Here is a 24,761-nt window from a genome sequence, read left to right as displayed (position 1 = left end):
ATATAGAGCAAAAAATGGTCTTAAAAAGCTGGCAAGTATGGACTGAAAGATTCTGCCTCATCCACCTTATAACCCAGACTTGGCATCAACTGACTACCATATATTTCACACCTTGCAGAACCACATTGCCAATATAGTTCAATGACAAAATCCAACACTTGAGACTTTCTTGAAAGAAAAATCCCAGTTATTCTATGCTCATGAGGTTGAAAGTTTACAGCAAAGGTAGTGAGATATTATTGCTATTGATTACCTACTAGGCTGAATTGTAATCATTGTTAAGTAAATTGCCAATAAAGTTTTTTTCACAATGTCTATATTTCACCTTTACAATTGATAAAATTAATTCTAAACTCATTTATATTTATAATTTAATATGTACGGTCACTCTATGACTTATGATTATCTATATTTACAATGACCAAAACTAGTATATTCAGGGTTCCTACTCAAATTTTTGTTTTGAATTCCCTGATTTTCCCTGACCAACTTTGTCCAAATTCCCTGACCCTCACATTTCTTACGGTATGGAATATCGACATAATAAAACAGCATTTTATTTACTGCGAACATTGAGTATATCTATCCCTCTTTTTGCCTAGTTGTATGTTTCAAAGACTGCCACATTAAAAAAATACAGTATGCATACATCCTGTAGAAAAATGTATGATAGAATCCACAACTTCAATGTAATGAAAAAATAAGCAATTTACAAATGAAACATGAGCTTTTTATTTTATCATTATTTATCAATATTATTTGTATGTAAATCTAGTAAATACAAGATAGCATAAAATCAACAAACAGTATTCTTTGATATACAAATAGTACTGTACTGTACTTAAAATGAACTCTTGACTTAGAAACACATAATTTTAAAATCTTTCAACAAAAAGAGTAACTTTTTTTAAACAGCAACATAATTTTAACAAAAAGTTAAATTTAAAAATTTTCAAATAAAGCATTTGTTCCCTCATAAAAAAAATCGATTATGTAAAAAAAGAAATAGTTTTCTTTTGTCAACCACATTATTTCGAAATGGCATAAAAATAGATTGTATATAAAGAGGGATAGGTGTAAGTTTTTACTATAGCTTCTCTAACAAATCCACTAAATCTAGCAAAAAATTAGCTGAATTGGCAACTCATTAAAAGAAAAAAATGTTTCGTTGCCGCCATTTTGATTTTGGTTTTGGTGTAAAGGCCAGTGTTTTAATAATTATTTTTAATAATTTTTATTTATTATTTAATTTCGCATTAAGTTTTGTCTTTGCATAAAATTTTCTTAAGAATGCAGACAAAATTTATCTATTTTAACCCTTAATTACAAATCTTATAATTATTGCAAATCATATCACAAACCATCTTTCTCACTTTTATAGCAAATTTTAATAAATGAACTAATGTTTTCAGCAATCTTAAATAGCCTTCCTCAGGTTTAACATAATTTCAAACGTCAATTAGAACATAAGATTTGAAACTTCACGTTTCACTTGAGATATAATGACTCTTTCCCTTTGGGAAAATAAAAGGGATAAAGTTAATTCTCCCAACGTCAGGAAAGCCGAGGGACTAATAAGTTGTGGGAAACATGGTACAGACGGACGAAGACACCTCTTTACCATTTAACCCGTTTATTGTAAAAATATGCTTACAATATAGCTAAAGTTGTCTTCGTTTCTTGTCTTAAGTTCATAGTGGTGGTAGTGGAATCCAGAGCAATGTTCAGTGAACAATCCGGAAAGGAAAGTTCATTTGATTTCTGTTTGATGTCTAGCACTAACATATATCACTCGTGTTTTTCCTGAGTTAGAAAAGTCCTCCTTTTGAGTTTCCTGATGATTATGTTTAAATCCTCCTGTATGTGTGATGGAAGGATGGTTAACGTGTAGAACACGGCTACATTCTATAGACAGAACAGTTATTTTCATTTGACTTTTCCTGATTAAGGAGTGGCTCAAAATGTTTGAATGTTGAATATGAGTGTATTGCTGGAAATTTGATGTTTAGGTGAGTCTATATATATATATATATATATATTATATATATATATATATATATCGGTCCAGTTTACTGTTGTGGTTTTTTTTTAATTATATACATATAAAGTATAAAATGATTCATTTCATATTAAAAGATTATATATAAATAGAATAAATTATTATTTTTATTTAATCATCACAGAAAAACTTCATTAGCCATCATTAGAAATTCCTGTTTATTAATCTAAACATAAAATTTGCATTGAGTCTAGATTACCTTACACATGATTCTATCTAATTCTCTTTGCTGACGTTCTCTTTCTTCCTGTTCTTGCATGCTCTGAAGTAATGCCTTAATGTGTTCAGGAAATTCTTCAACACTAATTGGTTCTGAAAAAAATATAAAATTTTTAAAAAAATTTGTTTTGTGTAATAATGATAAAAATTTTTAAAAACTTTTAAGAAAAAATTTAAGACTGCTAGTATTAAATATTTGTGAAAATTCACAAATATTCTTATATAAAGACAATCTATTCATATTGGTAAATGTCCAATAAATGGGAATAATAATATAGCCAATACATCACCAACTGCCGTAAATAATCAGGCTAACTTTTGGATATATACGATTAAAGATTAGAAATAAATTTGGCACTTGAGGTAGGCGTTAGGCACCATCTCTTATTAAAATTAATAATTATAATAATTTTAAAATTTAAAATTATTATAATTATGGGTGATGGCAGTTGGTGATGTATTGGCTTAATGTTATTGGGTGTAGTGAGTGTTTATTTGAATAATAATATAGTCCAACCCCATTTATACATTTTTCAAGGAAACTGAAGAAAATGTAGAAATATCAAAAAAAAAATAAAATGTTTTATATAAAATTTATTTTGGTATTGTACTGTGTGATAAACACATAACAAATTATTTCAGATGCTCCATACACTTTCAATGTCAGTGTAACTTAATTCACTCAAAGAATCAAATCCAAGATTCGAATAAAGACAGACAGATTTCAGAGAACATGGTAGTTAAGTTCCTATAAAATCTTGTGCAGAAATTGTGTTATACAGGAATAAATATCAGTAAGAGAGAAGAAGTTATGTTCCAAAAGCTAACAAAAATCTGTTAAATTTGCAGATCTTACAGCAATAACAGTTCTGATTTTCTTATAATTTTTATGATCCAAATTGCTGCCTAATTTAAATTTAAACCTTTCTGCAACACATGATACCTTTTCTCCTTTTACAAGACTACCTAAAATTTCTATCTTTAATTTCAGAGATCATAGTTTCTAATGATCAGTGTTTTTTTACTTTAAGCATAATTCAGAACTGGAATTTACTTTATAACAAAGAAATTATTCCAGTAAGATTCTTAAGAACAAAGTTTAGTTATAAACACTCAGAAAACTTAATAACTGATCAAATAAAAACCAAAATAATCTCAATAAAATTAGCCAATGATGGGCCAACAATATTAAATATATAAACTGATTATATTTTTCTAAATTTTCAACAATATAAATAGATTGCAATTATTATTGTTGAATTACTTTTTTCAAATAATACTGATCTTACAAGATGGAGAATAAATACTGGAGGTTGAAAACACAATCCTATAATAATTTTATTAATTTTCTTCTGAAACTTTAATATAAGATGCATTCATCATACTTATAGGTTATAATAGGTTAAAATTGTTTTTACAAACAATTTTAACCTATATCCATATTAACAACATAGAAAACATAATTTAATGGTGAAGTAAACAAACATGTTCTTTATCGGCTTTCATCAGGAAAAGTCAAATGAAAATAACTGTTCTATAGGTCCGGCCATTTGCATCTGCCATTTTAAATTTGTACAGCATCCTCTATATTTAGTTTGGAATATTATTGATTCCAACAAAAACTAAATTGCTTATTATAATTTTCTTTGAATTAGTTTTGATTTAGATTCCAAAAATTTCTATGTGCCCATTAAATTAATTCTATTAAGTTACATTTTCACATTCTGTATTTACATAAAACAACAATGTCATTGACTAAGACTCTATATTATGCGCACACATCATCAGAAAATGCAAAATGAGTTTAAAACATTTTAATCTTTAAAAATTCCTTCAATCCAACCAATCAATCTAGTGTTTGTAAATTCCAGAAAAATGAATAGATTCACTGAATTAACATCAAATATAAAAGAGTTTCTCTATGATAAAATCCCTGGCATTTCCAATTGAGGTGGAGCACTATATTGACTAACATTAAAAGATTAGTTCAAATAATTTTTCATTATGCATTAATTACTATAATAATAATAATTATTATTATTATTATATAGTAATTCATCAAGGATTGTTTGCCTGCCTATTTTTAAAATACTATCCTTAACAACAGCTAATATATAATTAAACCAAAAAATGCTAGTAATTTAAATTATTGCCCTATGAACATGATTAAAGCATTTCAAGCATTGGGTTAAGACTAACAGTAATTGAAATAACTAAGTTTAATCAATATAATAAATAATTGAAGTTCTCTATTTGCTGGATTACTAATTGATTTGAATGAAAAATTTCAATCAAATCAACTAAAATACATGAAAATATCTATTAAAATTAGATGATTTAATATAATAATAAAATTTATTTAACATTATTTTTTTAAATTCAAAGTAAAATAATACAACTGATTTACCTGTATTATTTTCTTTATCAATCTGTCTGAACATTAACATATAAGCATTGGTTGAACTAAAAAAATAAGTTTAATTTATTACATTAATAATATATAAATTCTAATTATAATAATCAAGCATTAAAAACAATTGGTATTTCTAATTTAGAAAACTGCAAATAATATTAGTAATAAATGATCTAAATATACCAACTCTTATAACTAGAATATTCAGTTATTACATATAAAATTATTAAATTGATATAAAATTTTTAAATTATTTAAATTTTAAGTGGTCATACCTAGAGTATGCACTTGAATAATAACCTCTTGCAGTACCTCCTCCATAAGTTTTTCTAATATCATCGTATGTTATCTATAAATAAAAAGATTTATTATGTATTTATAAATAATATAGACAGTTTATCATAAATTTCTAAAGTGCATACCCTTGTAACTTGTGCATCATTAAAGCAATACCAATGCCCATCCTTAAATGATCTAAAATAATATAATATTGATGAAATATTTAAGACAAATATATAAATTAATATTTGCAGTCAGAATGAACATCTATATAAATTATTATTATTATAATATTATAATACACACATTTTTAAATAATTGTTATCGAATATTTTTTTTATTTTCCAAAAATACATTATGCCATATATCATAACTCTCAATCATACTATGATAATTTTCAATGCTAATGATACAACAGAACTAAAAATACAAAGTAAGTTGTATCTTTGTCCCTGAAAACCTTTCTTAAATCAAAATCTTGTAAATAGGGACAAGCTTATCCATTATTTTTTACAGTTGAAATTTGTACTCATTCTGTCATAACCCATTGTCCCTTCTATGTTCTCCATAAACACTTATTTACATACCAACAGATTCTAAGTGAAGATATTGATTAGGATAATAACTGATATAAAAGAAACTATAAAATATAAAATGAAAGACGTGACTATCACATAAGAAAAACAAATATCTAAGTTATCAGACATTTCTTTATTTAACAGTAAGAAAAAAAAATGTTAAAGCAATAAGTAAGTAGAAAACAAGTAAAATAGAGTAAATAAAATTGTTTTAAATTAATTAAATTGTAAAAATTACTAAAAGAGAAATCTAATATGAGATAAAATTCATTAATCTGCATAGATTGAATAGCACTATCTCTAGGAAATGAAGACAATGTAAATGAAACAAAAGAAAATGGAGACATCTATGAGCCATCTAGTAATATTATACAGGAATTTCAATTTCGTTCATTTTATAACCTTTAAATGTGAGGAATAATAATAGTAATAATAATGCTAATGATGCAGTAAGATAATAAAGTTACACATAAAAAAACTAAACTAAAATGCTGGATGTTCAAACCTACATTGTCTAGCTCCAGTACCTAGCATCTTATTCATTCAGCTATTGCCACTCTGGGACATGAAACTTCCAAACACTTATAAGCTAAACACTAAATTTTTAGAGGCCCAATTTTTGGTAACTCTTGAGAAGTGGGTCATATTATTTGGACAAGGAGCTGTTTGTGTTTAAGGCTATGCGCTCATGAAGTTTCATTTGAATCGGAGACCGAATGTCATGCCCTCCCCTTGTTAGCAATAGAAATAATTTTTGAATAATATTTTAATGAATAATTCCAAATAATACTTTGATCATAACATTTAAACAATATTTCACAGTTTCTGTCATGTCAAAATTTTTGCTTTAGTCTACAGAAAAACAAAGATCAAAGTGAAAAAGTCATCCCAAAAAATTTCCCAATTTTCTGTCGGTCAACAAAACATCCCCAATCTAGAAATGCTGGGCAGCATTGCAAGAAAACTGCCTTTAGTTCTCAACCTCACTTCCTATTTTTTTGCTCAAACTTGCGATGCGATGTCATGAAATCGCTAGGGATACACATACTTTTTGTTTCAGATGGATCAATCTGTATGATCGGATCAGTCTTTGTCATGTGATACAGACTGCTTCTGCCATATTTTATTTGGCAGAAAGTATACAAGTAGGATCAAATTGTACTTACACTGTGATAAATCTGCTTACAAAACGGCAAAATGGGAGAGTGCACGCCATGCATTCATGCTATACAATCTTGCAAAATTGTCTCCAAATACTCATTTTTTCATCTCAGTTTATCAGATATTTTAATAATAATGTTTTTACTTACCATTTAAAAATTTTTGTACAGTATTTTTCATTGTCAACAATTAAACATATTTCTTTTATGTCAACTATAAGCTTGACTTTAATCATGATGGTTGCCATCTTTAATCTTTTTAACCAATCTGAATGATCCTACCCTCCATTCAGATTCGTTTGATCACAATTCAATTGATCATAGATGGTGTTTGTATATGCAGATAAAGATTCATCAGATCACTACAGTTTGTGTACAGGGGCAAGCCACTACTAATTTGAGGTAGCAAGCATATATTTTATATTAAATTAATTAAAAATACAATTAAAAATTGCAGTCTGGCATTGTGACAATGTTACAATAAATAATTACTCATTTATTTAAAATCTGATTAATAATCTTTAACAATTCAGAATAACTTCCTCGGTTACTAAATAGGCCAAAAGATATTAATTATATCAGTAATTAATCATTAATTTTTTTAAATGTAATATTAATCAATACTTAGATTATTAGTTTCCAAATGATATAATATACATACACTTTATATAAACATTTTCCTTAGTAACTTGAAAGTTTTAATACAACTATTATTATTAAGATATTTTAAACCATAATAAAAAAAATCCACATATCTTGAAAAAATTACATTAAATTTATTTTTATATACAGATATCCCTCCTACATCACAGTTTTGCTCTAACATGGTTTTAGGAATCTTCTGTACAAAATTTCACAATTTTTAAGCGTAAACTTCATTATCTGATATCTTTTATTATTATTCAAGTAAGCATGCACGTTGTCTCAAATTTGACCAATGATTTTAGAATATTGAAATTTTCAAAATTATTTTGTGCTTTTCATAAAGTTTACTTTAACGAAAACTGATAGGACAATTTTTTCTTCCTCGTCCTAGCAACCAGGCGTCATCATTGTTGCCTTCAGATTTTAGCCTTTAAGACCCATTGTGTTTTGTTTTTATAGATCAATCTGCATATTTACTAAGTTTATTTAAGCATTTTTAGGTATGTGCTATTAAACTTTTTTAAACTGTAGATAAGCAATTGCTCATAAAAGACAAACGAAATACAACAGTATCTCGATACTCAAACAATTAAGTATTCGAACACATATTCTTTTCTAGAATATGTGTTCTAGTATATTCTAGAATATGTGTTCTAGAAAAAGTCATTCAATACTCGATTGAACAAACACAACCTGCTAGAGCAAATTTTTGATCAATAACATATCTTTATTTCGTGATCCATAAAAATTTTTTATGATAAAAATAAAAAATACAAAAATGTTGCCGATATTTCTAACCAAGATTGACAAAAAAGACTGAGATGACAGTGATACTTTGTAAAAAAAAAAACCCCTCATTTAACTAAAATTAATATTAACATTTAACTTTTAATTGTGATTGTTAATTAATTATTGATTGAAAATAAATTATCAATTGCTTTAATAAACATATTTCTCTTAGTAAAAGTATAATATTGTTTTTTTGTTACTAACTTCTGGAACATAACAACATATTTCGCATTAGTCCTTTGTTTTGTATAGCACAGATTTGTATAACACGAAACTTTTTCAGACCATATCTACAGTGTTATATGAGGAATACCTGTATTTACACTTCCACTTTATAATGCAAATACAGTAGAGAGTCGTTAATCTGAACCCCGGTAATCGGAATCACCGGTAATCGGAACGATTTTCAGTCGGACTGTGTCGTGCTGAATCAAACGTTTTTGATACTAGATTTACTTCTAAAGTATAATTTCCATGTTTTTTATATTCTTCAATATATTTATTTTGTTTGTACAAAATGAAGAAATAATTTTTAACGATATGATAGCCTCGATTATTATTATAAAAATTTTCACTAGGCTTAAAATCGATGAAAATTCAACACGAAGCGACACGCAACAAAGAAAAATTCAACACAAAGCGACACGCAACGGAGAAAAATTTCAACATCGGATAGGTTAAAATATTTTTTCGTACATAATCGGTAATCCAAACAAATCACTAATCTGAACAACCCCAGTCCCCAATTGATTCCAATTAACGACTCTCTACTGTAGTTGCATAATGCAAGCCTATACAACTATTAATTTTAACAAAAAAAATTTTGATTTTTTAAAAATAAATTATCCTTTTTTTGATAAAATGTATCCAAATAATTAACAATAATATTAAGCAGCAAGTTACAATGTTTATTATTTTATAATATAGGGTATCCCAAAAGTAACACTGGATTAAAAGTTTAAAAAGAACATATTATTTATGCATTAATTGGCAAACTTGTTACATCATTTTAAAGGGTATTGCAATTAAATATGAATTAGCATATCTGACAAATGCCCCACGACTCTTCTGACACACTCATAGTTTTTCACAAAATTTTCAATTACATCTTCATACAATTGTGGTTCAATTTCATTGATAACTTTTTGAATTTCTGCATCCAGTTCAGGAATTATTCTTATTTTAAGGGCATAAACTTTGAACTTTACAAATCCCCAAGAAAAAAGTTGCATGGTGTCAGATTGCATAATCTTGGTGACCATTTCTGATCATTGTTGTGTGAATTGATTCACCCATGAAACTTCTGCTACAACAACTCTGTTGTTTCATATGTCTTATGATAGGTGGTACCATCTCAATGGAACCATATTTCACTCAAATCGATACTGTCCAAATGAGGCCACAAAAATTTCGAACATCATCTCAGAATTAACAGTAACTGCATTTTCAGATTCATTTTCAAAGACATATGGTCCAATCACTCTACCGGTCCAAAATCTACACCAAACTGTTGCTCATTGGACATGCAATGGTTGTTCTGTGCACAGTCATATCATTTAGCATGTTTCTCCAACCAAAATGGCACATAGTTTGCACACAGTTGCAGCAAACCTTTCCCCATAGTCATAATAAGTTTTGATAATCATTATGTATTCCTCTATCATGTATCACTCCATATTAATTAACTGCAATGTGTTTACTACAAGATGTCACTTCAACTGGTGCTGCCAACCCAATGGAAGAAAAATGGTACAAAATTGAAATACTGCATTAATTGGCTGGACACAACATTTTATAATCTTTATAACTACTTTGTGTCTTATATAATCAACAATTTATCATATTTAATTTTTATATGAAAATGTTACTTTTAGAATAGGTAAATTTTAAGAATATATATTAAAATAAAAAATAAATTCTATACTCAATTATAAATATTATTTTACCATATCTTACATATACATATTATATATATATAATACACACACACACACGTGCACAAGATATGATAAAAATATATATAATTTTTTCTCAGTTTAAATATTGCAATTTCTAAGTTACTTAACGTAAAACCTTAAACAGTTGATTTAAAATCTTACTTACTTAATGTAAGCATAATAATGGCCCCCATTTGCACTTCCAGAATGAACCATGATGGAAAATAATTCGTAAACATATGGACCCTAAAAAATTAATTTAAAAATTATTTTAATCTATTCATAAAAACATTTTTATTCAATATTTTAACTCTGAAATAATTTCAGTAAAATTTCACTTCTATGTGAAAATTAATAATGACAATAACTTAATTGCTATATAACAATAAAAATAAACTGAAAAAGTAACAATTTGTACTTTAACATAAAAATAATTTATGTACATAATTTATTTTCTTTATAGTACACTGCCTTACATGTAAATTAAAGAAAATTTCATATTTTTCCAGATTCCCAATAAAGTGTTTAATTCCAGACTATGAAATGTATTTCTTCAGAAATGAGAGATCATAGTATGCAAATGATTCCATGAACAAACCTTTTCCATTGATTTACGAAGATTACGTTCATTTGCTGATACTTCACTATTGCTAATCATGGATTGTCCATTTGAAGCTAAATCAATTCCTTCATCTTCATCAACAACTTCGTCACTAATTCCTTCTGATGAAAGTGAAGATCCTACTTTTAAACTTCCTTGATAACAAGCATTATCATCATCTAAAGCTGATCCACTATCAGTTGTATCACCATCATCAATCTCCTAAAAATAATCATCAGTTAATTCACAATATATATTAAAATACTTCATTTTTAACATCATTCCAAACTTACCTCACATTCAGGTTTTAAAAATTCATTTAAATTCAATATTTCAGGAAATGTTACCCTAAAAATTCATCATTTTAATTTGTTTATAATAAATATAAATAATTAAAATAAATATAATTACATATTAATTTACAAATAAAAATATATATTAATATTGCATTTTTAAAGAAATCAGATGTCACAACTAGTAAACAAGATAAATAAAAATTACCCTTTATTACCAAGAATCTTTAAAGATTTTACAAGAAAAATGAACATTTTTAGCTTCATTAAGATTTCATAACCAGATTACATTTCAACAAATAATTTCAAGATTTTAAATTATCTTTATGTAAAATTAAATCATGTTTCAAATTTTAAAAATACATTCTATAACAAAATCAAACAAACAAGGTACATGATGCAAAAATATTATGAAATATACACAAATAATCCAATTAATAAAATAGTACTAACATTAATTAATAAAATAATACGAATAGATGTGTCAATAAAAATAAACAGATATCTCAGTTGCACACCAAATATATTTAGAACATTAACCTTTTCCAGACTTTCATTAAAAACTTTTTCATAGCAACATAAATTTATTATTATTGATAAAAGAATCATTCACAAAGTATATTTTAACAAGAAATGTATTCTTTGAATATTTTACATTTTCTAAAATTTATTCATAAAAAATGTATTTTATTCATTCAATGTATTTACATTATCTATTTACAAAAAACAAACAAAACTCACATTTAAAAACATTTGCATTTCCCCCATCATTAACTCTCTTTTCTCCTCTTTCTACAAAAACAAAATTGCATCACCACAGGGACAAAATCCAGTTTTCCTGCATTACAAGGGATTTATGGTTTTAAGATGAAACTAACCAAGCCAAACTTTGACCTGTATTTCTTCAATTTTGATCTGAACTATTCATTTTTATATATTTAAAAAACATTGTTGTGTTCTATAGTGATAATATATTTCATTTCTTTCGATTTTTTAAAATATAAAAAATAAATTTATTTATACCAGTCAATGAAACAGTAGCATTATATTCAAGTTGCTAACTATATACTAAGAGCTAATTCTCTAAGTTATATCATAGTATTTGGGGAAAAACAATTTCTTGCTTTAGAGTACATAACTTTATATTTCACAAATAATGCAATTGTTTTCATTATAATAAATATATAAAAGAGATTAAAAAACTAGTATAGACTGAGTATCTGATTAATATAAACTGTTATTTAGTATCAATAAGATTAACTATTCTGAGTAAAATGTTACATCAACTTATCCATAAACCCCTAACCAATACAAAAGATTCTTTCAAAAATAAGTAACAAAAAAGGTTATTGGTTATTATAGAGAATAAATCAGATACCAATTATTTAAGTTGACCTGTCATTTAAGATTATCTTAAATAATGAATCATAATTTGGATAATTTGGCACACAACATCAATCTGATAAATGGAACTGCTAATGATAATACATTGGATTATTGCAGGAACAAGTAAAGAAAAAACAATTAAATGTAGCAATCAAGTAGGTCTACCTCAAAAAACCCATCAAGATATCTTGACCTTGGTGGGTTTGATTGAAGTCTTGGTAGGTTTGAAGAATTCTTGACCATGACATGGAAAAAGCTAAGTGATAAAACTTAAAAAAAGCTGAGATCATAGGCTAATAATCATGGATCATCCAAAATGTATCATTCATAATAATTATTTTTCATGACTTCCTTTACCTCAGTTGACTCTGCTCCAAGACATTTATGACAAGAACATCCACTGCAAGATTGACGTGAATTTCTGAGAGTACTGACAACTTCAAAAATGTCAATCTGATTGTTATGTAATTCACCAATGTTACTTTCTCAGGAAAATAAGCTGTTATTGACAAAAGGCACTGGAATCTATTTGGGTCCAGATATTGAGAAATGATTTAAGTGAAACTATATGTATAGGTTATATGGTCAGATTATTGACTAGCAACAACACACCATAGTGAAGACTCTTTTCTATAGTATTAGTTGCCTTTACAGTGCAGAAGGAAAACAAAATCCTGTATGATAAGCACAATAAAGTCCAAAAAAAAAAAAAAACCAAAATTTTAAGAAGTATCTGGAATCCAAAAGGAGAATTGCACCAATTAACAAAATGTTGACTTTATTCATGCATAACATACAATATACAATTGTAACATTAAATGATAAATTCAAACTTGTTCAATTTGCATCTTATTTGGGAAAATTAAAAATAATTGCAAAATAGAAAATAACAGATATACATTTTTACTTTCCCAGCTGTGGAATATATGGAAAGTATGGTGATCAGTCAAAAAATGACCCTCCAAAAGTTTTTCATTTTTGGACTCAGGACCTTGAAACATTGAAAAATGCAAAAAAAAAAATTTTAAGAGGGTTTTCTGTATGTATGGATGTTTGTATGGGGAGCACAATTTTGTTCACCCACTTTAAAGCTTAATAACTGCTGTGTCTTTTGACAAAAATTTTTAAAATTATGCAGATAGGATTGTAGATTAGGAGCATTGATGCTATTAAATTTTGGTGGTTAAAATCAAGGTAAAAGATTCAAGGGATTCATGTGTGATATCCTGAGTAAGGCTGACTTAATGAAAATTTTACTTTGTTATTAGCATTTATAAATTTTTAATAAAATTCATCTCTACCCTCAAAATAAAGCTTTTTGTCATTTTATTATAATAATATAAAAATATTTTTAATAAAATATTATAACAGATGGTGTCACTAATTTTAAATTTTTTTTAACTGGAAAGTTACACAACTCATTGCTGAATTTTTATAATTGCTTTAATTAAACATATATACAAATGTACATATATCTTAAGTTTTTGTATTATATACTTCATTTGTATGATTTTGTTATGTTTAAAATTTGTAAAATATAGTTCTTCTCCACTTGATGTTGTAGAATATTGAAATTCTTCATATTAACCTGACCATGATTGCTTAAAGCAGTTAAAAATGTTCATACTTTTTTTATAAAAGCTGTTGGTAATAAAAGGTGAAATTTGTATTTAAAGAAATAAAAATATTCCTTTAAAAATAAAAACTAAACAATAAGTAATAATTAATCAATCAAATGTTACCTGTCATTCAACTTAATTCGATGCATAGTCACTGGATCAAAATCAAATCTTTTTAATTGAAGAGTAAGAAGATAAGGAAATCTTATAAATTTTAATCCCTTATGCGCATCACATTTTTTATTACACTGTTCACAAAAATACTGGTTTGATCCTTCTAAAGTTTCAGGTGTTACAAATGCACGAAGTGCTTCTTCCTAAAGTTTCATAATATATAAAAATATGTTAACTTCATAAATAATTCTGCAAAACAAATTGGTAAAAATTTACTGACCACACTCCCATATGCCTGTGTTGATCCAAATGGTCGAACTACAAGTGGTATATCTAAAAAGGTGTCTTCCCTTGCACTTTCATACCCACACTATAAAATATGTTATTCACATTTTATATTTCAACTAAAAAATTTACACAGTTAAAATAAAAATACAATTTTACTTGAACTATACAGTGGTGCCTTGTATAACGTATGCCTCGAATAACGGACAATGCGAACAACGGACTTTCTATTTGGCCGTTACGTGACTCAAGCAACGGACTCGCTGCGAACAACGGACTTTCCAGCATAATTGATGACTGCTCCATGGGTGCGTTCTTTAATAGCGGTCGCTCTGTGTATCTACTGCTACGGGAGTGCACTGCTGTTTGTAGGCATTTAGGAACGACGGTGAAAGAAAGAAAGATGGCAGCACTCGCACTATCGATAGTATCATGAAGGAGGAATCTATAATTCTAAAATATGAGCTTTTAAAGGCAAAAGAAGAGTCCCAATTGTTAAATTTAACCATAAAATGGATTATTTGTTAAAAGCGCATTCAAAATAGCCACGAAAAAATTAGAATGCCAGCTACCATTCGAAAAAAATTTGTAAAGACACTTACATCACCACGTGCACTAACTTGCGCTTTCACAATTTCTAAATTTTCATTCATAAAGCCACATAATGGACCCGGAAACGAAACTATCTGAGCCATGGAGGACACCATGTTGCTTTCCACAATAAACTACTGCTACAAGTGGCTGTTTTTGCTGTTCGACAACGTGCACTCCCACCGGAATTTAGGAATGCGTTCCACAGGAATTTTTAAACGGATGTCGCTCGCGAACAGTTACATGGAGGAATAAAAAAACGCATCCCACGTTCATTTTTTTAATGATACAGTATGGTTATTTTATGCTGCAGAGCGAATTAGATGTTTTAACATGTATTTCTATGGGAAAATGCATTTCGTATAACGGACATGCACCTGGAACAGATTAAGTACGTTATATGAGGCACCACTGTATATCTTATTACATTAACATATAATTAAAATATATTATTGTTCTTTTTCACTCACTTCATGTTCTCATATGTTTTTTAAAATATAAATCAGTTCTCTCGTTTAGGAAGCAACACTCAACTAAAAAGGTTTTTTAGAAAACTTTACAAAAGGAGAAATTGAAAATATACAATAATTAAAATTGTAGTATAAAAAGTACTGATGAATTACTAATAGATATTAATGAAGTTAAAATAAAAAAATAGTTATAGGTTAATAAGTATTATCAAAAATATGTATCCACATATTAAATTAAATATAATTTTAAAAAATACTTGAGATGAACTAAAACTAACTGCTGAAGAATTGCTTAAATTGACTAATACATCTAATAAAATTTGTCTTTGTGAATAATTTTTTTGAATTTGGAAAAAAAAAACTTTTAAAGACAAACAGTATAATTAGGGATTCTGTCATAAGTCTGAAATTAGTTTAATTGGTAATAATTAAAACTGAAAATAATAAAATAAATGGAATAATTCTATACAGCAGATATGTTGATGATAAATTTATAATTTTTGGTAACATAATAATAGATATGCAATCCATCTCAAATCATGAAAATATACAATTTGAAGTAGAAAAATAAACCATTTAGACATAGCCACAACAAATAATATTTTGTCATAATTAAGTTTTAAGTTATTAAAAAAAATTAAATTTCTAGTCAAACAATGCAGCAAACATGAAATGTTACATTTTATTGTTACCAATGTACATTTTAAAAAACAAAAACTACTCAAGATTTAAAACAAAAAAAATGATGTCATAAAATGTTAAAATTAAATAACTACCTAATACATACATCAAATAAATGAATAAGGAAATACATCAATAATATAAAAGTAATAAACAAAAAATTAATAAACTACATTTCCTTATATATTAGGCAGTTTTTTGTATTTTAAAAATTTTCTTAAAAATTATAATGTAACACTAATATCAGATCTATTTTTTTGTTCTATATACAGTCAAACCTGTTTTTATGCGATTTTTTAATGCAATTTTTTATTTGTGCGATATAGTTGGTGACTAGTCTCATGCGTTTTGTCATGTCTCACGTTGACTTATTATAGCTAAATAAACTTATTATAGCATAAATGAACTTATTATAGTAATATTATTGCATGAATATGCGAAAAATGAAATAATTTATTTTTTAAGTCAACAAAACACCACCTGGACAAAAATATGTAAAACAGACAATAGACGAGACGATGTAGTCAAGTGCTGACATCTGTTGTCAATAAATTTTACGTGTTTTAATTACGTTAATTAAACCTTCAAAGTGCTTTCACATTCCTGGACCATTAAGATAACATTCATTTCAAAGCGTAAATTGAAGGTAAATGTATTGTATTATTTTTTCTATTTAGATATAAAATTTTAAGATTTTTATTTTATGTTTAGACATAATCCCTGAAAATGAATAAGGGCAAAAACAAAGCGAAGAGGAAGGCAATTTCCTTAGAAACCAACACTACGATTTTAAAACGAGTTATTTTCTGTGAGACTTTTTTTATGTGGTCCCTATCCACCACATAAAAAAAAATATTTTTTTTTTAAATTCTGTTGCGAAAACTATTTTTTATAGCCACTCGTGAACTTTTGTGCAATTTTTTATGCATTTTTTTTATGCAATTTTTTATGCGGTCCCTATCCACCACATAAAAACAGGTTTGACTGTATTAGATTTAAAATTACAAACAACACAGTTCTGCAAAAAAAAAAAAAAAAAATTGATTTCTGCTCCAGCCAAACATTTTTACTGATTTTTATAGTATCAATGGTGCTGAATCTGAATCTAGCAGCAGAACTGGCCTAACACCCACCACTTTTGAGAGAAATGAGGTTTTGGAAGGAAAATATTTTCTGTTCAAAATATCATATTTATTGGCTACACACATTGTTGATTGGCTAATTAGATACAAATAAATTTATGTTAATTACTTCTTATTTTCATAAAAACTGAAACATTTAATGGCATGTTTTCTTCTTTTTATATTCTTCTTCTGAAGTCTCTAGCTGAAAAGTGCAGTAGTAATCTGCTAACATGTTCTCATTCCAACTTCCACTACACTACTTTTCCATTTGAGAAAGAGCCTGATGAAACCTTTCTCCATGTTCATCAGAAACAGCTGCTAGATTGATGGAGTAAAAATCTGTATGAGAATGCAGGAAATGTATTTTGAATGACATATTGCAACATGAGGAAATCATGGCAATGTACAGACATCTCCATGATTTCCTCATAGGGGTTAGCTCATACATTTCCCAAAAAATTCTTGCTCATGTTTTTGACTATATCCCAAGCTGTCCTTTCCACTGGATTAAGTTTTTACTTAAAATTAGGATTGTTGAAAAGTTATCTTACTTGGAGACCAACAAAAATTCCCTCCATTACTTTCAAATCAGATGAGAAAACTTTTGCTTCTAGTAAGCAAAGCCTTCTCCTTCTCTGTCCATAACTTAAATGAAATTTTTCATCAAACTGAGCTTGATACAAAGATGAAGTAAGAGTTAAAAAAGAACTGGGTAATAGAAGATTTTTGGACTTAAGATTCATATTCAACACACTAAAATACATTTTAAAAAATATCACATTTTCTTTCATGGGAAGATTTTAATTCAAAACAATATAATCAAAAACAAATAATGCTGTATATAGAATATCATGCATATGTGAGAGTAGCAAAGTCTATGTAGGTAAAATTACTGAAGGAAATTAGAAAACAGAGTAAAAAAGCTCTATAAAATATAATAATGTAAATTCAGCAATAGCCCAGCACTGTATTACGACAGGATATGAGATAAATATTAAAAATAGAAAAATATTTCATATAAAAACAAAATATGTATGAAAGAAAATTAAAAGAACATGTTAAAATTATGAACACAAACCATAAGATTTCAATAATGGTATAGAAATACATTAAATTTATCAGGAAATACTTTGTAAATCCTGCAGAAATGTAGCAGAAGGACTCTGCATACAAAATAATTTCTTGTTATAACATGAAACCAAAATAGAAGTAATAGAATTTAAAACTACAATAGCTGAATGCTGTTAATAACTTTATTGAATTTTTTATATATTTTTTGTCAAATGTCAGTCAATTGTAATTTTAAAAATGAATTTTCCAGAGAGAATGAAGTCAATGTATTTTGTTTTGTAAAATTATTATTGATGGAAATCAATCTTCTAATAGAAGACAAAATAGAAATAATATTGCGATGATACTAAGCTATGAATCCAAATTTATAATGTCAGATTTGTTGTTGTTCTCATGTATTATATCAAATTTGATGTTAAATAGAAATTTCTTAAAGACTGTAAGTAAGATTGACTCATTTTATAACATTACAATTTATTTTAAACTAATAAATTAAAGGAACTGAAGAGGAATAGAAAAGCCTGAAATGCATATTCGTAACTTCACTAAGTAAAAACACCTCAAGGTGACTGTGGCTTCCTACACAAGAGAACTAATGCATAAGTTCTAAAAACAGAAAAATTTATTAAATAAAATATTAACAAATTTTAAACAAACCTCTAAACATTTGACATAATCTTTAAGTTTTCCTTCATAGTAGCGACTGATAAGATCAGCTTGTTCTGTATCTTTAAACTTTTGTTCTAATGCATCAAACATAACTCTACATAATTCCTGAACATCATGTTGTTGCCAAGCTGTAAAATAGTATATCATAAAATTTGTTATTTATTAATATTAATTATTTTGTTTTTAAGATGAAAGATTTTAACATATGTTAAAATGAAAAAAAACTGAATGAAATATTACTTCAGCAAGAAAATATACATATAACAAGATAAAATATTACTAAAAATGAAAATTACTTTAAAAACTTAAAGAAAAAATATTTTGTAGAATGTTCAGTATATGAAATGATGTACAAAAGGAAAGAAGCTAAATTTCCAATTGACAGTACATTAGTATAAGGCTCATTCAAAAAGTTCCTGTTTGTGATGTCATGTTTGTATTTTATGTGATATATACATGGGTATTGTGGTGCAACATTAACTACAGATTATGATGATTGTTTTGAAGTATCAGGTCAGTCCAAAAGTTCATGCATATTTTTATCTACAAAAAAAGCAGCAAAAAATTTTAATTTAATTTTATTTCAATCTATAATGTATTCACCATTATTTTGTACAATTTCTTGCCATCTTGATGGTAGCTTTTTAATCCCGTCTTTGTAAAATGATTTCGGTATTTTGAATCAAAATATTCAGAAATAGCCTTTTTTACATTGTTCTCATCCTCAAAAGTTTTCCCTTTTAAAAAATTCTGCAAACTGCAAAAAAAATGATAATCATTGGGAGCAATATCTGGCGAATATAGTGGATGAGGTAAAATTTCCCAGTTGTAGCTTTCAAGTTTCTGCACAGTTATTTTTGCAGCGTGTGGTCTGGCATTGTTATGCTGCAAGAGAACCTGCTTTCTGTTCACTAACAATGATCGATTTTTTTTTTAAATTTTTCATTTAAATGCTCTAATTGCTCACAATACATTTGAGCTGTAATTGTTTGATTAGGTTCTAACAGCTCAAAGTGAATTACACCTGACATATCCCACCAAACAGACAAAAGAATTTTTTTTGGATGCAACCCACATTTTGCAGTCGGTTTTGGCTGCTTGTCACGATCCATCCATTGTCTTTTTCTCGTCACATTATTATAGAGGATCCATTTTTCGTCTCCAGTTACCAGCCTACCAAGAAAAGGTTCTAAAGCAATACGGGATAAAAGAGGCGTGCAAATGTTTACACGTTGTTGTCGGTTAGCTATTGACAGTTCATGTGGTATCCATTTTCCTAGCTTTGAAACTTTTCCGATTTGTTGTAGGTGTCTATGAACAGTTCCATGGGATGAATTTAAACATTCCACAATTTTATCAACTGTTAAAGATGGTTCTGCTTCAACTAGTGCAGAGAGAGCATCATCGTCAAAGTCAACGGGTCTTCCGGTACGAGCCTCATCCTCCACACTAAAATCATTGTTTCTAAATCTTTCAAACCACTTCTGTGCAGTCCTTGCACTAATTACAATTTCAATTATGTACAGTATTTATTTTTTTGGCTGCATTTGTAGCATTCTCACCACTTAAAAATAAAAAGTATAAAACATGTCTTTTGTATTCGTCGGTTACTTCCATTTTAACGAAAATAAACAACTGAAATGTTCACAATTCTGAACAGTATTATATAAATGAGATCCAATTTAACACTTCAGTGTAAAAATTATCACATTAGACTGACATTTTTAACAGCAAAACAAAATTTTTCTCAAGGTCATAAAAATGCGTATGGACTTATGGACTGACCCGATACAATTGTCATAGGATAGTAGTAACAATTGTTAACATTTTTTTTTCCCTTACAGATTTCATACCCAATACCAAGACCATAGTCCGGTGATGACAACAGATTTTAAATCAAATAGACCAACAAGAAAAATCCTGACACAACAAGCAGTGACATTTTCTGTCAGCTGAAGGTTCCAACAAGCAAAGATTCACCAATGGATAATGACAATTTACACAGATGCCTGTGTATCCAAAATGACAGTTGTGGACTGATGCTAAATGTCCCAAGAAGAGAGACAAAACCTTCAAGTTGGATAGGCCAGGATGGTTTGTCATATCTGAAAACACAGCAAAAAAACTAGATGAAGTAGTCTGCCAAAACAGACACTGTAGTATGTCCTAAAAATTCCTAGCTCACTCCAACACAATCCAAGAAATTCAAGATGCAGACATCTGAGAAAAAGTGACACCATATTTTTTGATATGAAGGGATTCATGCTACTAACCTTAAAAGGAATCTGACCAGACTATCAGCATCATAAGAAATCACAAAGCTTTCAACAAGTTTTGCAGACAGATCAAGATGTCCAGGACAATTCATCAATGGGGTTATCCTTCTCCATGACAATGCCCAACTTCACGTAGCTAACAATGTATGGGATAAACTGCATAATACACAGTGAAAAGTGCTGGAGCACCAATCCTACAGTCCAGAATCCCCTGTGATTTTCAGGATTTTTGGTCCCTGAGAAAAAAGCTCTGAAAGGTCATAGGTTTTCTTCAAACATAAGAGTGAGGGTACAAACTAATTCCAGTTACAGCCAAAAGAATTCTTTGAGTAAGGCATACATCAGTTGGTGGCTAAAAAGGGATGCCCAAATGCTTATGAGAATTTCTTTTAACTGGTATAAGTGGTATTTGTATTAGACATCACAAACTTTTTGAATATACCTTATAAAATCTCATTCTAATTGGTTTGATCACAGAAGTATGAAAACTTTAAATATCCCTGACACATCCTTAAATAGAAAAAGTATTTTCATTTAATGGAAAGATATAAAATTATCACTCATTAAATTCATACATTTTGACAATAATCTTACAAAAGAAATCTATTATAATATATTATATATATATATATGTTATAATATATTTAAAAAAAAAAAAAAAAAAATTACTTGTGTGTCAGGACATATGAAAAGCAAAGTTTTACAAATTATGCATATTATTTTTTGTATTACTAGAATTATTTAGAATTTGAAAATTAATATTTATTAACATAATAAATAATATTTGCATTTATCTTTAATAAACAAAACTAAAGAACAGTGAAAAACAACATAAGCCAGCTAAAAATTTTACAGACGAAAATAAAAACAAACTTATCAATTAAAAATTATGTTCATAACAGACAAAATTGATTGATCGATATGAACTGAAGAAAAATTACATTTTATTAGTTTTGCATAAAAATTAAAAAAAATGGAGGAAAACAGTAAATTTTAATACAGTAGAACCTTGCTTAACAAGCATAATTCGTTCCAGAATCTTACTCATAACGCAAAGCAATTTTTCCCATATAAATCAATGCAAAATACGATAATGTGTCCATGCTGGAAATAATACTCAAATATTTTATGTATAACGTTTATTCAAAGAAAATTATGAAAAATTATATTTCAGAAGTTAATCTAGTATCAAAAATGTCCCGACACAGTCCTCAGAAAAACACCACACAAAACAAGCAAAGCACATTGTTAAGAAGCGTAAATCATCATTTTTTCTTCTAGTGCAGAATGAATCAAGCTGAAATGCAAATTCGACTTGCAGAAAGAAAAAAAAAACAAAAAAAAAACCACAGATAATATGTCTGATACACACACCAAACAAAATGCCAAATTCTTGGGCTATGTAAAGGCTATAATTAAATGTTAGAAATTAATTAATTTGACTAGGAGGTAGGCAGTTATGCTTTCATCTCATATTAAATTTAATACAGTAGAGCATTGATTATCCGAAACAATTCAAGACTGGGGTTGTTCAGATAACTGATCATATACAAAAAAATATATTAACCTATCCCATGTTGAAATTTTTCTCCATTGCATGTCACTTTGCACTGAATTTTCATCAATGTTAAGCCTAACAAAAAAATTTTAAAAATAATAATCGTGGCTATTGTATGATTAAAAATTATTTCTTTATTTTACAAAAACAAATTATATAAATATATTGAAAAATATAAAAACAAAAAAAATTATATTTCAGAAGTTAATCTAGTATCAAAAATGTTCTGATTCAGCATGACATATGTCCCGACACAGTCCTCAGAAAAACACCACACAAAACAAGCAAAGCACACCACTCATGATGGGAAAAAAAGCCTCGTTCAAATACTGGCCCATCCTTAAGTACTTTCTCATGGTTACACCAGTATTGGCAGTTAAAACATGCATACCAACAAAAATAATATTGGAGTAGCCCAAGACATGGCCAAATATTGCAGTGCCACAGCACTAGTAAAAATTTGAATTTGCCGACTGGAATGCTTTCGGTTAACTGATGTTTCGGCAGATCAGTATTTGGATAATCGATGCTCTACTGTATTTGTAAATAATTACATTTTTAATTTAGATATTTCTGGAACTAACTTGAATTGGTCATTACATTTAATACGAGATGGAAGCATAACTGCCTACATCTAGTAAAATTATTTAATTTCTAATATTTAATTATAGCCTTTACATAGTCCAAGAATTTGGCATATCGTTTGGCACGTGTTTATTGTATAACGGGCTATGGTTGTTGATGTTTATATGTAATATGTGTGAACACAAGTTTGGAAAAATATGTGATCACAAGCAACACTAAGATGCTAGAGGAACGAATACTAAACACAGACTGATGGAGCATGCGCACAATCGAGAACTTCCCCTATCCTCATCACTTGTTATATACCAAAAACACATTTTATAGAGAATAAATATAGTACTTAATACTGAAAACATTACGAAATTAATATAAAATGAATATAAAAGACTAATATGATGACCTCTGAAACAGAATTGCCATCTAACTGTTTTTGATTGATCCAAATTAATAATAACTATTCAATATCTTCAATTGTTTGCAATCTCTGTTTCATTAGCATATTCATGCCTTTTGCTACATTAGCCTCCTTTATTGCTTCCTTTTTCGCCACAATAGAACTTATAGTGGATGGCAACTTCCTGTACATGTGGCCAATTTCAGCAATCTTAATGCCACTCTTGTATTTTTCAATGATTTCCTTCAACTCGAGCGTGTTCCTGGCCTTCTTCGAAGGACTACTGGTTCTGGAAACTTTCTTTGGTTTCATGATGAAGCTAAAAGGAAAGGAAAACAATTTTGGCTAGATGCAAGAGGTAATGCTCACACAACGAGAAACAATGCCACACTGAGCAGGAATATGCACGGGTCACCCTTTGTTTTCACAAAATTAGTAGTGAAATCACATGGGCACACCAACTAAATCAGAGGCAACTGACAAAACACAAGACAAATTTTTGGTGGAAAAAATCAACGAAAACTGAAGAAAATGAAACTGAGGTATTACTGTATATGGTATCTGCAGATCAGTGCAGTAGGCTACATGCTGCACTCTTGGATGCTGTTTTCCTATTAATTTTTGGGCAACATTGTACACTTTTCTCTTACTGATGTTGCCTGTGGAGGATCTGGTTTCTTTCTGAACACTCCCAGGATTTTCATACAAAAGATCCTCACTCTCATTGTCTGCAAAGAAGGAACCCACATTTTTTTTCCCTCAGACTTCTCATCAAGCCATTTCAGAAACATTTCATCATGTTTTATGATAGTATGGATATACAGTATCACTTTGCAATTAGAATTGTACCACTTTGAATGCATAGAAAAAGACCTAGGATTACTCACAGGAGAGCATTGTGCTAACTTGTCCAACATGACAAAACTACGATGGCACTAAAAGGGTTAGCAATGACTATTATATCC

The 24,761-nt window shown here is 28.2% G+C and overlaps 2 protein-coding genes across 2 annotated transcripts in view; one reads left to right on the top strand and one right to left on the bottom strand.

The window, feature by feature from the left end:
* Positions 1-24,761, top strand: part of RpL10Ab (ribosomal protein L10Ab) — a 513,017-nt gene that overhangs the window by 408,242 nt on the left and 80,014 nt on the right. The window lies entirely within an intron of this gene.
* The window catches only part of LOC136984308 (ubiquitin carboxyl-terminal hydrolase 47-like), a 105,265-nt gene that overhangs the window by 32,798 nt on the left and 47,706 nt on the right, over positions 1-24,761 (bottom strand). The window contains exons 9-18 of the mRNA XM_067281241.1: positions 18,972-19,111; positions 14,373-14,462; positions 14,102-14,295; positions 10,974-11,028; positions 10,678-10,902; positions 10,246-10,325; positions 5,114-5,165; positions 4,967-5,040; positions 4,686-4,741; positions 2,259-2,371 (exon numbers count right to left, since the gene is read on the bottom strand). Coding sequence (XP_067137342.1) covers positions 2,259-2,371; positions 4,686-4,741; positions 4,967-5,040; positions 5,114-5,165; positions 10,246-10,325; positions 10,678-10,902; positions 10,974-11,028; positions 14,102-14,295; positions 14,373-14,462; positions 18,972-19,111 — 1,079 coding nt within the window. The remainder of the gene's footprint in view (positions 1-2,258; positions 2,372-4,685; positions 4,742-4,966; positions 5,041-5,113; positions 5,166-10,245; positions 10,326-10,677; positions 10,903-10,973; positions 11,029-14,101; positions 14,296-14,372; positions 14,463-18,971; positions 19,112-24,761) is intronic.

The sequence above is a fragment of the Centruroides vittatus genome, unplaced genomic scaffold (assembly GCF_030686945.1).
Source record: "Centruroides vittatus isolate TY-2023 unplaced genomic scaffold, ASM3068694v2 contig_912, whole genome shotgun sequence".
Classification (NCBI taxonomy): domain Eukaryota; kingdom Metazoa; phylum Arthropoda; class Arachnida; order Scorpiones; family Buthidae; genus Centruroides; species Centruroides vittatus.
This window is presented reverse-complemented; position numbering and strand designations above follow the sequence as displayed.